General features: G+C 36.0%; 1 protein-coding gene across 3 annotated transcripts in view; it reads left to right on the forward strand.

Annotated features, from left to right (window-relative positions):
* CPEB3 (cytoplasmic polyadenylation element binding protein 3) overlaps positions 1-13,420 on the forward strand; it is an 88,300-nt gene that overhangs the window by 26,416 nt on the left and 48,464 nt on the right. For all 3 annotated transcript variants that reach the window (XM_064463841.1, XM_064463840.1, XM_064463842.1), the window contains exon 4: positions 10,690-10,746. In XM_064463841.1, the coding sequence (XP_064319911.1) occupies positions 10,690-10,746 (57 nt within the window). The remainder of the gene's footprint in view (positions 1-10,689; positions 10,747-13,420) is intronic.

The raw sequence follows: 13,420 nt of genomic DNA on the forward strand, positions 1-13,420 counted from the left end.
TCTGTCACTTACTGGATGTGCTCTTTCTATCTCATTTTCTCTCTGCTGCTCACCTGTTTTTGCCTTCCTGCCTTGCTACTTAGCTTTCTTCCAGCTTTCAGTCCAGTAACTGTTGGAGAAGTCTTGTTTACTATTAGTTATCTCTCTCTATCTCTGCCCAGCTGTGTTTTTTCCCATTGATATAGTTATTTCCCTGGTTTGCTTTCTTTTCCTCCTCCCTCTAACTACAGGGCTTACTTTGCTAACCTTCAGCCTTGGCTTGAGTTAGCGTGCACTTCTGTTTTCACACTATGCAGCATGACTGGCAGTATTCATAGAAGTGACTGTTTGAGGGCATGTTCATTTTCCCTTCCAAAGTTGATCCACCCTCAAATCACATTCCTATTGCATTTTTGTTATTGCCTTTTTGATGAAAATGGGTCTTGACTCTTCCCCTGTACCTCCAAGTTTCTGCTTTTCCTCTAGCAAAGATGCAGAAAGCTTTCAACTGCTGTCCTTCTCTGCGCCTTCCTCAGATTTCACGTTATCTTGTCTTCCGAACTCACTTGCTTTTTTCTTATTTACCTCACTCTCCTCTGGCTCTCCCCCTTAAAGTAGTAGCACAGTTTAGTCTGTAGTCACCTTGAGAAAGTAAGCGATCGACTCTGCTTGCTTTTTGCTTTTGCTTGTTTCTTAAGTCATTGTCACATTTTTATTTATTTTCACCTTGAAGCTTTTTGAATGTTATGTACTTCAGCTTGATTTTTTTTTTCAGTTTGTTGTAGGCATTTCTGTGTGAAGGCCTCTCATGAAATTTCAACCACTCTTTCTGGAATCTTATTAACTTAACCAAATCTCAGAGCTACTTCCTCTTCATTTTACCTCTTCAGTCCTTCATAATAAACTGGGTGTGTGTTTTTCCCTTTAAATCCTCCCTCCTCTGTCATCTGTGACTGTCCTCTCTTAAGTTTTGTGCAGCTTTTTCTTGTGTAGATAGAAAGTAAAACAACCACAAATTCTGGTTTAAAAAACAGACAAAGCAAAATAATGAGATGGCTTTCAAATTACTTTTTAAATTGTTCACCTTTTGGTAAATGAGCCTTGTTTTCTCAAATAATTTTAGCTAACAGTGCTTACATGTCAGTTGGCCTTACATTTATGTGCTGGTGTTGGCTGCGATGGAGTTATTTTTCTTCATAGTAGCTAGTATGGGGCTGTGTTTTGGATTTGTGCTGAAAACAGTGTTGATAACACAGGGGTGTTTTAGTTCCTGCTGAGCAGGGCTTACACAAAGTCAAGGCCTTTTCTGCCTCTCACCCCACCCCACCAGCGAGTGGGGGGGGGTGCACAGGGAGCTGGGAGGGGCCATGGCTGGGACAGTGATCCCAGCTGACCCCCAAGGGGTGTCCCACACCATATGATGTCATGCTCAACGTATGAGGCTGGGGGAAGAAGGAAGGAGGGGACATTTGGAGTGATGGTGTTTGTTTTCCCAAGTCACTGTTATGCATGATGGAGCCCTGCTTTCCTGGAGATGGCTGAGCACCTGCCTGCTCATTGGAAAGAGTGAATGAATTCCTTGCCCTTATTTTGCTTTGCTTGCATGTGCAGTTTTTGCTTTACCTATTAAACTGTGTTTATCTCAACCCACAAGTTTTCTCACTTTTACCCTTCTGATCCTCTCCCCCTTCCCACTGGGGGGGAGTGAGCGAGTGGCTGTGTGGGGCTTAGTTGCTGGCTGGGGTTAAATCATGACAATTTACTATCCAAATTTTTAAACAGAACAGGTGAAAATATGAGTACCAAACGTGTCTGATTAAAGAACAGAGATTTAATTCTAGAAAAACTATACATGTCTTGGAGACTCCAATGCATGTTACAAAGCCAGTGCAGCTATTTCAGGATCATTTCAGCCTGCTGCTGGCAACAAAGTCTTCAGCAAATGTGTATTTTTAGAAGTACTGTCTCTATATGTATTTATTAGTAAAATATTGCAGGTTGTGTATCTGAAGTTTTAAACTTTGCTTGTAACATAGCTCTTCTTGGCATATGTGCCCACTTACATACCAGCAGATTATTGAAACAAAAAATAATTATCTTGGATGTAGAACAAGGGCTCTAGACTAGAATGTGGATGGGGGGGTTAACCATAAAAGATTCTGATGTGGAGGCTAAATTGAAATGCTTCTGGGCTGTTTTCTTCTCATTTTGGGGTATGAGTTCCTCATGCTACTATTTCTTTGAAGGTAGAGTAGTAGTGAAGAAGCTCAGGGGTAAGAAAGGAAGAGTCTGTCCTCTTGTTTGTGTAGCTGAAGCTTCATACCTTCTCTGAATCTGAGGTATGATCAGACTTTCTCCTGCAGGCCATGGAAATTGAGTTTATTTCAAGGTCACCAAAGCAGGTCACTTTTTTTAAAGCAGGATCCACTTGGCCTTGAGTGTGCATGTGATTAAGTGACTTCTTTCGGTGGGGGTGGGGGAGGGCCGGAGCGGAGGATGTTACTTTCAAGTGGCAACAAGAGAAAGGCTGAAGGATTGTTAGTGCAGCAGAAGAGCTAACTGATCCTCAGTCTGGCAATATTGAATTACTTAAACTGTGTGAGTGCTAACTCAGTCTGATTGGCAGGCTGGCTTGCTGCTCACCAGCTAGGAGAGCTAGGGTCATTTAGTTCTTTTTAGGTGTTTCTTGCTGTAAGAGAGATTTGATACCTAGCTCTGAGGTTTCTGAACTTTAGATAAATTACTGGCTTATCCATCTGTGTTGCATTTTACCTTGAGCCCAGCCTTGGCAGAAGGTGTTCAGTGTCAGCTCTTATTCTGTTTCCATCTAAAACTGATTTCTTTATCTCAGTTTTTCCTACCAGAGAGGGGTACCCTGCCATAGGTTCTTGTCTTTCTGTCCTCATAGTCTGGGAGCTGTGTAACTTTACAAATTGTTTGCTATTTTCATGCTTTGGGATCTAAAGAATGTAAACTCATTAAAAAAGAAGTCTCATCTTATGTTCTCCCAAGACAGTTAGGCAGACTTACTTACCTGCTTCCTCTGCCATCAAGAACAGCTAACATTTTCCTTCTCTTTCAGTCAATACTCATAAATCCTTTTCTCCTTTCAAAAAGGAGGAAAAAAGGTACAGTAATTGTACAAAACACAGGAATTGTTAAGCTTCTCCTACTTAAAGATGAATTCCTGTATATGGCCAAGGGTACCTGGTCGTTCCGTGTCAGTCATAACCAGGCCTATATGATAGAAGTGTACAGTATTTTCTGAGATGTTTTCCTGAACTGTCTTGTTTATTTTCTGAGTTGCCAATAAAATATATTATACATTACAAAAACATGAGAAAGAGTTTTGCTTTCACAAGGAAAGGATATATTTGCGTTTTTTAATAATCTGTTGGTATTTATGTACTGCTTCTACCTAATGCTGTAGAGCAAAACTGAGTTACCAGAATAGCTATGGGTAGATGCTACTTATTACTAAAATATTTATTTCCTACATCAAAGTGTCTCCTACCTATGGTGTAATATGTAATATGTAATATGGTGCAATATGTTTATCCGTGTCAAACTATTGCATTACAACACAAACAGAGGCATTCTGATCTATAAAAAATATTTTGATCAGTAGTAACTAGCAGCTGCCTTTGTACTATTTTTAAATAATTAAATAAAATATTTTGGCTGTGTTAGATCATATGCTAGGCACATGTGCTACTGACAGGTCATGAAACTGAATCAAAATATAAAACTGATGAGAGAAATCTTGTCCTTTCGAAATATTTATTTTAAATTTACTGTTACAGTAGATAACTGTAACATTTGGATTTTATTCTAAATCAGAACAGAAACAAACTTTGTAATGTGCAAATCCCCAACTAACAAAAATTGAGGTTTTTATGAAGTATCAGTGTGACACATCTTCAAGTCTGAGTGGATATTTGGAGACAACACATGCACAAGGAGAATTTAAATAGTAGGCTTTATTAAAACTTATTTTAATGGATATCATACTGTAGAAGGATACATACAATGCGTGCTGATTGTGTCATAATATTTCAGTATATTGTACATACTCCCTGACTATATTAGCATTTGCGTTTCTGAGATTGTTTTGAGACTTTGAATACAAATGCACAACAGTTCAGGGGTAGAAACAGCCTCTGTGGGGAAGCCTTTCATCTTGATCTTCAATACTTAATAGGAGTGACACCCATATACTTGCACAACACAGCTGCAGTTACTGGGGTTACTACTTTTAACTACTGTAAAGACTATCAGGTCTTATGAAAATGAAGAAATATTCTAGATTTCTGTTTACATTTAACTATGTTGCCTATAAGGTTTGACAGCAGTGTTTGAAATTATATGCAACTTAGACAATAACGTAATACTTACAGAACGGACCTTTATTTTTCCATCTTGATCTTCAGTTAACTTCAGTGCATGACAGCAGATTTTGTTCAGCTCTAATTGTTCATAAGCTTTTTGTAAGCAAAGCAGTAAGGTTGCCACATGACCTGGGAAGAGTGAAGGTGAATGGATCTTATTTGTGTTTGCAGTCAGCAGCTGAACACAAAGGTCGTGCAAATAGAACAAATGATGTCCTCTAAGTCCTAGAAATGCTGCCACTCAGAGCTTTTTGCCACACTTTTGTTAGAAAAAAGTGCACTGCAACAGCGTTTCTCAAAATCTCGATGCTCATCAGACACCTTCCTGTAAATACACATGAAAAGCAGATTGAGCAGACAGATGCATTTGCACATCTATTTGTGTGCAAAATTAGGCCACTCAAGCTAATCCTTTTAAAGAAAACATACTCTGTTTCCTTTCCATTTGAGACTCTGCTTATGTAAGGAAATTATCTTTTTTTAATTTAGAACAGATTATGACCATTAAATGGTTCATATTTTTTAAAACAAGTGCTTTCTTCAATGATCCTGTAGTATGATCATACTTCTGAATTTGCTGCTGGTGTCTATCATGTCCTTGTCTTTGATCTGCTGCATCTGTTTTGGGAAAGGTTGGTGGGGTTTTTTTGTTTGCTTTGTTTAGTTTAAGGAGTGGTGATACAGGTATAAATTTTTCCTCCTCTTTATTTCCATTTTTTCATTTTACTGTGGAAGACTGGCCTCACAGAGACCTAGAGAGCTTTTTTCCCCCCCTTTTTTTTTCTTCCTCACTTCTCTACTGTTTTGAGGGTTTCATATGTTCTACCATAGATTGCTAATGGAAAAGTCTGCTTTCATATTGGTTTATTTTATTCCCCGCAAACTCACCAGTAAGAATACAGATATTGCTCTTTTGAGTACAGTTCTAGAACTACATGTAGAATGGGTATATATATGTACATACATTTGTCTACCCCTTACAAGTAAACGCAAATTTTTATGTTCATCAGGTCTTGCTTTTAAAGTATTAATAACTGGAAAATATAACTGTTTTCAAGCTAAAAATGTTTGCACTACTTAAATCACAAAGGACTTGTATATATTTATTGGAGCAGTGTAATTTACTTCTGAAGAGTGCATTTCATTGTAATGTATATACTGTCATATTTTATAGGTTACTTTCTCTACTAACAGCATATACTCTTTTAGTTAGTGGTAGGAAGAAGTACCAGCAAGCTTTATTACTGATATTCATAGCTGATAATTATACAGTTCTGTTCACGTTGCACAGTACAAATATTTATGTGTAAACACAGTAATAGCTCTTCATGTTTCCCTGCTGGCAAACAATAGTATTTTTGTTCTACTGAGTAGATTAATGTGTAAAAGATACATAAGTCCCAAGTAGGTGTTTAAATTATGGGTGTGAACAAATGGCAGATAGATTTAAAAAAGAGTAGGGGGGAAGCAGGGAAAGAAAAAAGGAAAAAAACCCAACATGCTTTTTCAGGGAGTTACCTTTTATTTTTACAATTCTTTATGCAGACCCTTGCTTGCACAGTTCTTGCTTTTGAAATTGTTTTGGGCCTGTATGTTAAGTTAGTGTAGCATCAGTTTCAGGTGTCTGTAGTTTTGAGGGAAGAGGGGAGAGAATGGTCTGAGGTCTACTCGGGTAAAAATTATTAAAGTTCTTGTATATACACACATGCTTCATGCTTTTTGCCCATTTGTGAATCATGGAGCAAAGACTCATGGTTGAGGTTGGGGTATGGGGGTGCGTGTGTGTGTGGAGGGGTGTTAGGTTGTGGTGTAAACTAGACCCCAGAATACATACAGGTCAAAAGAATCCTCTTCTTTTGGATGTTTGAGAGAATACTGGTCTTGCTTTGATTTTTGCACTCTTCTGTGTCTAAACTTTGTTCTACCCAATTTGCTACCTGTCCATCCAAATAACTGTTGCTGGTTTTTAATGCCTTTTGTTGGCACCAACTTTGAAATAATTTGATAGAAGAGATAAGAATGATAAAGGAGGTATTTATTACTAAGGAAGTACAGCAGACCTAGTCCTGTTGCCAGTTTCATTTGACCTTGCCACTGGAGTCTCTAGGCATAACTTGTAATTTATATCAGCAATGCTCTTAAGAACTATGTGAGAGGAAGTTCTCATTCCCAGTAAATTCAGGACAGGTCAAAAGCAGGCCAGCTTTGCCATTTTCTAACAAATCTTACACCAAATACAAATGCTGCATTGGTGTAAGTGGTCAGTCTTGGTGAAAGCCATGAGGTGTAACATTGTAAGAAGTTTTACTCAAATATAACCAATGAACATTTTTTCTTGGAATGTTGATTTTAACATGAAAATGATGAGAATAGGTAACTGTAATCTTAAAAATCCTTCACTGAGTGAGTGTTCATGTCCAGGAGCTGATTAGGATTTCACAAGTTCAAAAACCCATAGAGGACTTAGGAAGATAAAATTAACAAAAAGAGAAAATGAATTCAGAAATCTCTTAATGTGAAAACAGTAGTTACAGATCTGGAACTGGTTAATCACTGGTGTTTGTTTCAGACACGGGAAAATAATGGTAATACCAGCACACATGTACAAAGCTGAAAACTAAGTTCACTTACTTCAAAGTTTGCACTTTCTTGTAAACAGGTTGTACCCATAAGCTTGAATATCTGCTTGAAAATAGTGGATTTTAAAGTTGAGCTTAAGGGGACCACTATAGGCAAGCCTGGCACTAGACACTGTCAAAAAACTGCAATAGTGGTAAAACCATGCCTGATATCCAGGTTTGTTATTTCTGGAACAACATTCTTTCTCAAAATGGCTCATGTAACTTTAAGTTATCGAGACAAATAAAAAAAAAATCAAGATTATGTATTTGTGAAAAGTTTAATAGAGATTCACACTTGGGAAGGGCATACTTCCTTAAGTTATTGGAAAGATTTCAGAATTGTTTCAAAATCATGACACTTTTCTATAAAGAACGAGGTGAAGTTCAATTCCATTTAACATCATCTTATTTCCAGTATAATACGGAAGAGAAGATGCACGTACTTGAGATGTACTCTAAGAAGGAATAGGACTCTCTGCCATGGCAAGCATGATATTGGACATGCAGCAGAGCACTTAGGCAGTCCATCCAGAAAAGTGTCTCCAAATGCTGTTAGGAGAGAGAATTTAAGGAATTCAATGGCATAAGATATGCAGAAGAGCAGCCTGGGCTATACAAGAATCATTAAATGCTTGTTTATACTCTGAAATGTTTAAGGAGCCAGAAGTATACAACAGGATTAATTTTTTTTTAATTAGGAATTGAAAAGTTTTATGTAAAAGAGTAATTATTGTTGCAGCCTAACTGCAGTGATGTAAGTGTGTGTTATAAAAGCACATAATTGAAAATATACTCAGTAGATAATTATGAAACCAAGACAGGCAAACTGAAAATGGCAGATGTACACTGAATACAAGTACTGGAGATGTTGTTACTGGAAGGGTTCCTATTTATGACTTGAGTGAACTGCTGGAGTCCGTAACTTCTGTGCTCTTAACTTCTCTGTGTCTCTGCTTATTGTGCTTAAGATTCTTGAAAAGCAGAAACTTTGTTCAGAGATTTAGTTTTAAAGCTATAAGTAGAATTATGTGCTTATATAGACTTCATAAAGGTCCAGGTAGCGTACATGTGCTTTTCATAAAATTGTTTTCTGTTAGTGTTTGACCCAAATGTGTCCTTGAAAATACATATCCTTAATTACATTTCAGTTTTACATTGCATCTCTAAATGAATAAATTTATAATTTCCTTTTTGTGCTTTCTTCTTGTGCCTTAGATAATTATGCAGTTTTGTAATCTGCGTATGAACTCTTTTTTTTTAATGGAATGATTTGCTTCAAACAGCAAGATATTCTAATGTTGTGGCTAATATGAAAAGCTGTATGATTATTGGCAACTAATTGTCTTATGGTTGGTGCGTTACCAGTCTGTTTTGAATTCTTTTAATACAGGTGTGTTTCAAAAGTATTCCATTAATTTGTTTCTGTAGAATTGCACTAGGGGACTTCTGAAGATGCACAGAATTATCCCATGCTGTTGATTAGCTCAGAGTGAGAACATGTCCTTTTGCTTGTGTTGCTCTGTACTTTCTGCTCATCTGAAAAGATAGCTAACAAGAACTGTTTAAAAATAGCAGGCCAAGGGCAGGTGACAAAATGTCACACAAGCAGCACCTGGTCCAGTGACAGCCTGGAGGGAGGAAAATAACAAACCCAGATGTCACAGATACGATTCTATTTCTGAAGCTGGTCAAACAGCAGAATTTCAGCTTCAGCAAAGGAAAAGAGAAGGGCCCATCCCATGTTTATGCATTCAAATTTTACTCTAGTTTTTCCATAGCAGTTCCCTTTTTTCTGTTACAAGTATTAGTTTACAAGCATAGATTATTATATACACCTTTTCTCTTTACAAGTAACATCTGTAACCTCATGCTCATTAATATGCTGTTAAAGAAAATGGAATTAATGTCAATCTGGCAAGATTTCTGAAATATTTTGGTATAAGCTTCTACTAACTGAAATAATAGCAGCTTTATTGTTTCTGCAGTGCCAGATTAATGTGAAAATATATATAGGACAATTATGTCTGTAATTAGGGATTCTGAAGTAGTTAACGAAGATCTCTTTAAGAAGTTTTGGTCAAGGAGTTGGAAAGTAAAAATGGAAATTTTATTTACCTTCCTTCTGCCCAACTTCTTTCTGGACGTGCTGTTTGCTTCGTAGTCTTACTGTGATGGCATGTTTTTATAAAAGAATGAGAAAATGATAATGTGAAGAAAAAATATATTTGCTTTTCTTAAATTGCTTGTGATAGTTTCAGAAGTGTACTGAAACTTCATGTTGCATCTGTTCAGAAAGAATATTAATTACAGCACAGCAGTGTCTGTGACTGGAAATAGAAGGCTTTAACCTATTGATAGGAACTAAAAATATTGGAGAAGATTGGCTTTAGTTCTGTTTGTCAAAGCTTATTTGTTAAAAATTGGTTTTGCAGAAGTATGGAGGAGAATTTGTAATACAGGAACTTAATGGCTACATTGGTTCTTTAGTATAGTGAGTGGGTCTTGAGCTTCCATATTTGAGTGCCAGTGTAGTGTAGAAACATAAACTGCCTGCTTCCTTAGCTCCCAAACTTAATCACAAGTCTAGCGATACAGAGAGCATATGAAATGGATTACAACACTTGAAGTAACTTAAGTTACTTACATTATTTAATTGAAATAAATACTTATGTGGCCGTAATGATCCTTTTATATCTTTTTCCAAACAAGGACTAGTATCAATTACGTCTTTCAAATTGTTTTGGGGGGTTTAATTAAGAAAGTCCTGTTACAAAGTTTCTTCATGGTAAGTTTTTAATACTTCAGCTCAGTTAAATAGTATCTAAAACTAACCTGAACAGTAGTAGTGTTGGCTCATTTCTTGCTTTGAAAGTAAAAGTAGATTTCACTGGATGATGATGATGTCTCCTTTGAAAAAAGTAACGATGTGTGAATTTTTTTCCCCACTTCCAGTTCCTGAAGTCATCAGAGATCATCTTAAGCCAACCTTTCAATTGTTAAATGTCACTTGAGAAAATTGGTACTATTTTGCATCTCTTTAGTGTCCTGGAAATGGGCACCAGCAGAGTTCATTTGAATTTAATGGTGAACCTTCTGTATATGATGGTCCCATATTATGGGTCAAGAATAAATATTTTTCAAAGTAAATATCAGTGTACTCCATGAGAACAACACTCCCTCCAACCCAGTATCTTATCTCAAATAGTAAGCAATAGCAGATTCTTAGTGAAGAATACAAAAACAGGGTAAGCACTTGCTCTCCAACAAGCTGTTAATGTGAGAGCTTCTGGTGTCACAGGTAGTATGGAAAATAGTGATTTATTTTTAGGAATTAAGTGGAGTTTTTGTAATGCTGTGCTCATTATTTGAAGCTTACTATAAATGGCATAACTGCAGCAAGGTTGAGCTTTGAGGCCTTATTTTGAAAGGGTAAACGTAATACTTTCCTAGTACAAAGCAAAGGGATGTATTAAAAATAATTATTTAATTGTTTATTTTGTGGTTTTCAGTATTTTAAGTACGTAACACTACGGGTACTATGGTGTTAAAGATCTAAAATGTGTGTTCTTGGGAAGTTGTCTTCAGTAGATGGAAGATTTGGCTACCTGGCCTGTTCATCCCCTTCAGCAACTTTTCATATTAATAAATTTAATTCAGGTTTGAAATAAAAACATTAAAAATAGCTTTTATTTACATTGCAGGGCGCATGGGAATAAACTTTCATCATCCAGGAACAGACAATATTATGGCTCTTAATAGTAAGTAGTTAATATCTAATGACTAATGTTGTCGTGTGGAATATTATTTCTTACGTTTATTGTGTACATAGCTGTACAGTCAGATGTAAATATGTGTAATATTTGCATAGAAGTTTGTGTGCTATCTTAAAATTATTTTCGTAAATCAAGTATCTCTGATTATACTGGTAGAATTGGTGATTCTTTATATTAGCTTTATGTGTTCCACTGGAAGCTTCATAACGCCTGCTCTAGATAATACTGCAAAACAATCTGTGTTGTTCCCTCTTTTGTGGGTACGTGTGTTAAATCTGTAACTTTAATTTCTGATATCTCTCCAGACATATTTCTTTTTGTTGGGTTGAGTTTTTACAAGTTTTGCATACGATTATGTTGGCTGATGGAGTTTAATTTGTTGGTTTCCCTAAAACATTATGTAGGCAGGACTGGAGAGAATGTTTAGACATCTAAATGATGAGGAACAAGTGTGGGGCTGAACTTTGCTGAAAGATTATTGCTTTTATTTGTGTTGGAAAATAAAAATAATTTTTTAAAAATCCAGTCGTGAAGATGTTGCATTAAAAAAACCTGCCAAAATGGATCCAGGAGCTCTAGAGACAGCCCCATATCACAGAGTGGGGCAGGGTGTCAGGTGTTAGGCACCACCGGCATAATGTAGAACTGAACTATGCAAATCAAAGCGTAGTTTTTGTCCATCTAATCCTAAAAAACTCGAACTGTTTTTAAATGTCATTTTTTGTTACAATGTTGTATTAGAGGTGTTAGGATTAATTTACTAGCTTCTCTAAATTTTTTTTGCCTTTGCACTGTCTATATAAGTAAATATAAGTTAATTATACTGTGTGTAGTTGAAAACTGCAGGTTTTGAGAGTCTTCAAATTAGACTGCTTTCTATGTAGTACCAAACAGAATTTAAAAATAATTTAAAAATGTGAAGAACTGAAAATTTGTAATAGACAAGATGTAAGGGTTTTAACATGTGGCTTTAAACATGAGCTTTTGGAACATATAAGACTTCAATTGTGCTCTATGTCTTAGTTTTACACCGTTAATGATGAGGTGATTTTTTGCATAGTTTCTGTTGTCATAGTTAGCAATTATGCCCCATTTTTTTATGGACACATGAAGTTGTGGGAAATAAAGTAATTAATTGGGAGAAATGCTCCATTTAATTGAAGATTTTATTAAAAGGGGAAGCTGGTTGTGTGTGTGTGTAAATAAGTTCTACACAGTACAGTCTGCTGCTGTTGGACATGAATTCTGGTCTCAGGATGTATTTGTTGTTCTAACATGGGCGTTTCAATAAGCTGATTGCAATAGTAATATAATTGTGAATATGGGAGATTATGATTGACTTTTGAGTTATTTTTTAAAATTGACAGTCACTATGGAATGCAGAGCAGTATTTCTTAGTCTTATATAGATTTTTGAAAAACAAAAATGAAAAACTGATTAAAAAAGCTATACTATATCCTGTACTATACAAAATCAGGGTTGTTTCATGGGGACAACTAACTTTTATCCTAAATGGATTAATATATTCTAGTCTGATTTCCGTCATTGCTAGATAAAAAAGTTCCCTTTTCAATGGAAATAATAATTAAGAAAATATTTCTTCCTCCGTGTCTAATTCCTTTGAAATTTGTACAGCAGCTATATAATGTCATTGTTTATAAAACATAATGATCCTTTGCAGCTATAGTCTTGGTGTATGGCTAAAAGATTAGTATAGCTAACTGAGGGACCTGAACAAAATATATTAATGCATTTCCAGTATTTAAAATGTTATGGGTTTATTCAAATTAATAACTGTTTACAGACTTACATAAACCTCAAATTATAACTAGGCAATTTAAGCAAAATAGTAGTGATTGTTCTTTTGAATGGAATTCAGCACAAATCAAGTCTGGATGAGTTCCCATATATTTTCCCTCTCCTGCATCTCTTCTCCTTCCTATTCTTTACTAGGCAAGGCCACACCATTTTGGGGCATTACTAAGAGCCCATAAGCTAGAATTGTTGTACTTGGCTTTGCTCTTAAATCTTTGAAAAGTTGAGAGTAAAAGCAAGTATTCAAGTACATAAGCTTAAAATGACTTTCTGTGATTTAAATCCTCTGTTGAATGCAGCTAAAACTGAGAAACGTAGAACTATGTAATTCCCCTGTGATGCATTACCTTTGCCATGGGGAAATATACTAAGGAAAGTTAGTCCAAGATGAATTATTCGTTCCTGTGCTGGAATAGTTGTGGTTTGGGTTTAAAATAAATAAATAAATAAAAATTTAAATTCCCCAAAGAAGTTTCATCCCAGTCATTTTCAGAACAATTTGGAGAACTTATGTAACTTCTTTAAATCACAGTACTTGTAGTATCTATATATAATTTCTCTGAAACCAAAAACTGCTGAATATGCAAATCCAACCTTCACTTTCTATTTATAGTTATTGCTAATAAGCATTTTTCTCTTTTCCTGAGAAGACATGGTAATATTCTTCAAGAATGATTGCTCAAAGCTCTGTTTCTCACCAGGCGTACACATTCTTTTGAAGCTGGAAGACAGCATAGGCTCATGTCAACAGCAACGCAAAACTTCACGTGCTGTAGGGAAAGGGGAAGTTTTCGAAGGGACGTTTGCTATTTAGCACCTTCTCATCCTTTATGGCAACACTTCC

The sequence above is a fragment of the Phalacrocorax carbo genome, chromosome 12, assembly GCF_963921805.1.
Source record: "Phalacrocorax carbo chromosome 12, bPhaCar2.1, whole genome shotgun sequence".
Lineage (NCBI taxonomy): Eukaryota > Metazoa > Chordata > Aves > Suliformes > Phalacrocoracidae > Phalacrocorax > Phalacrocorax carbo.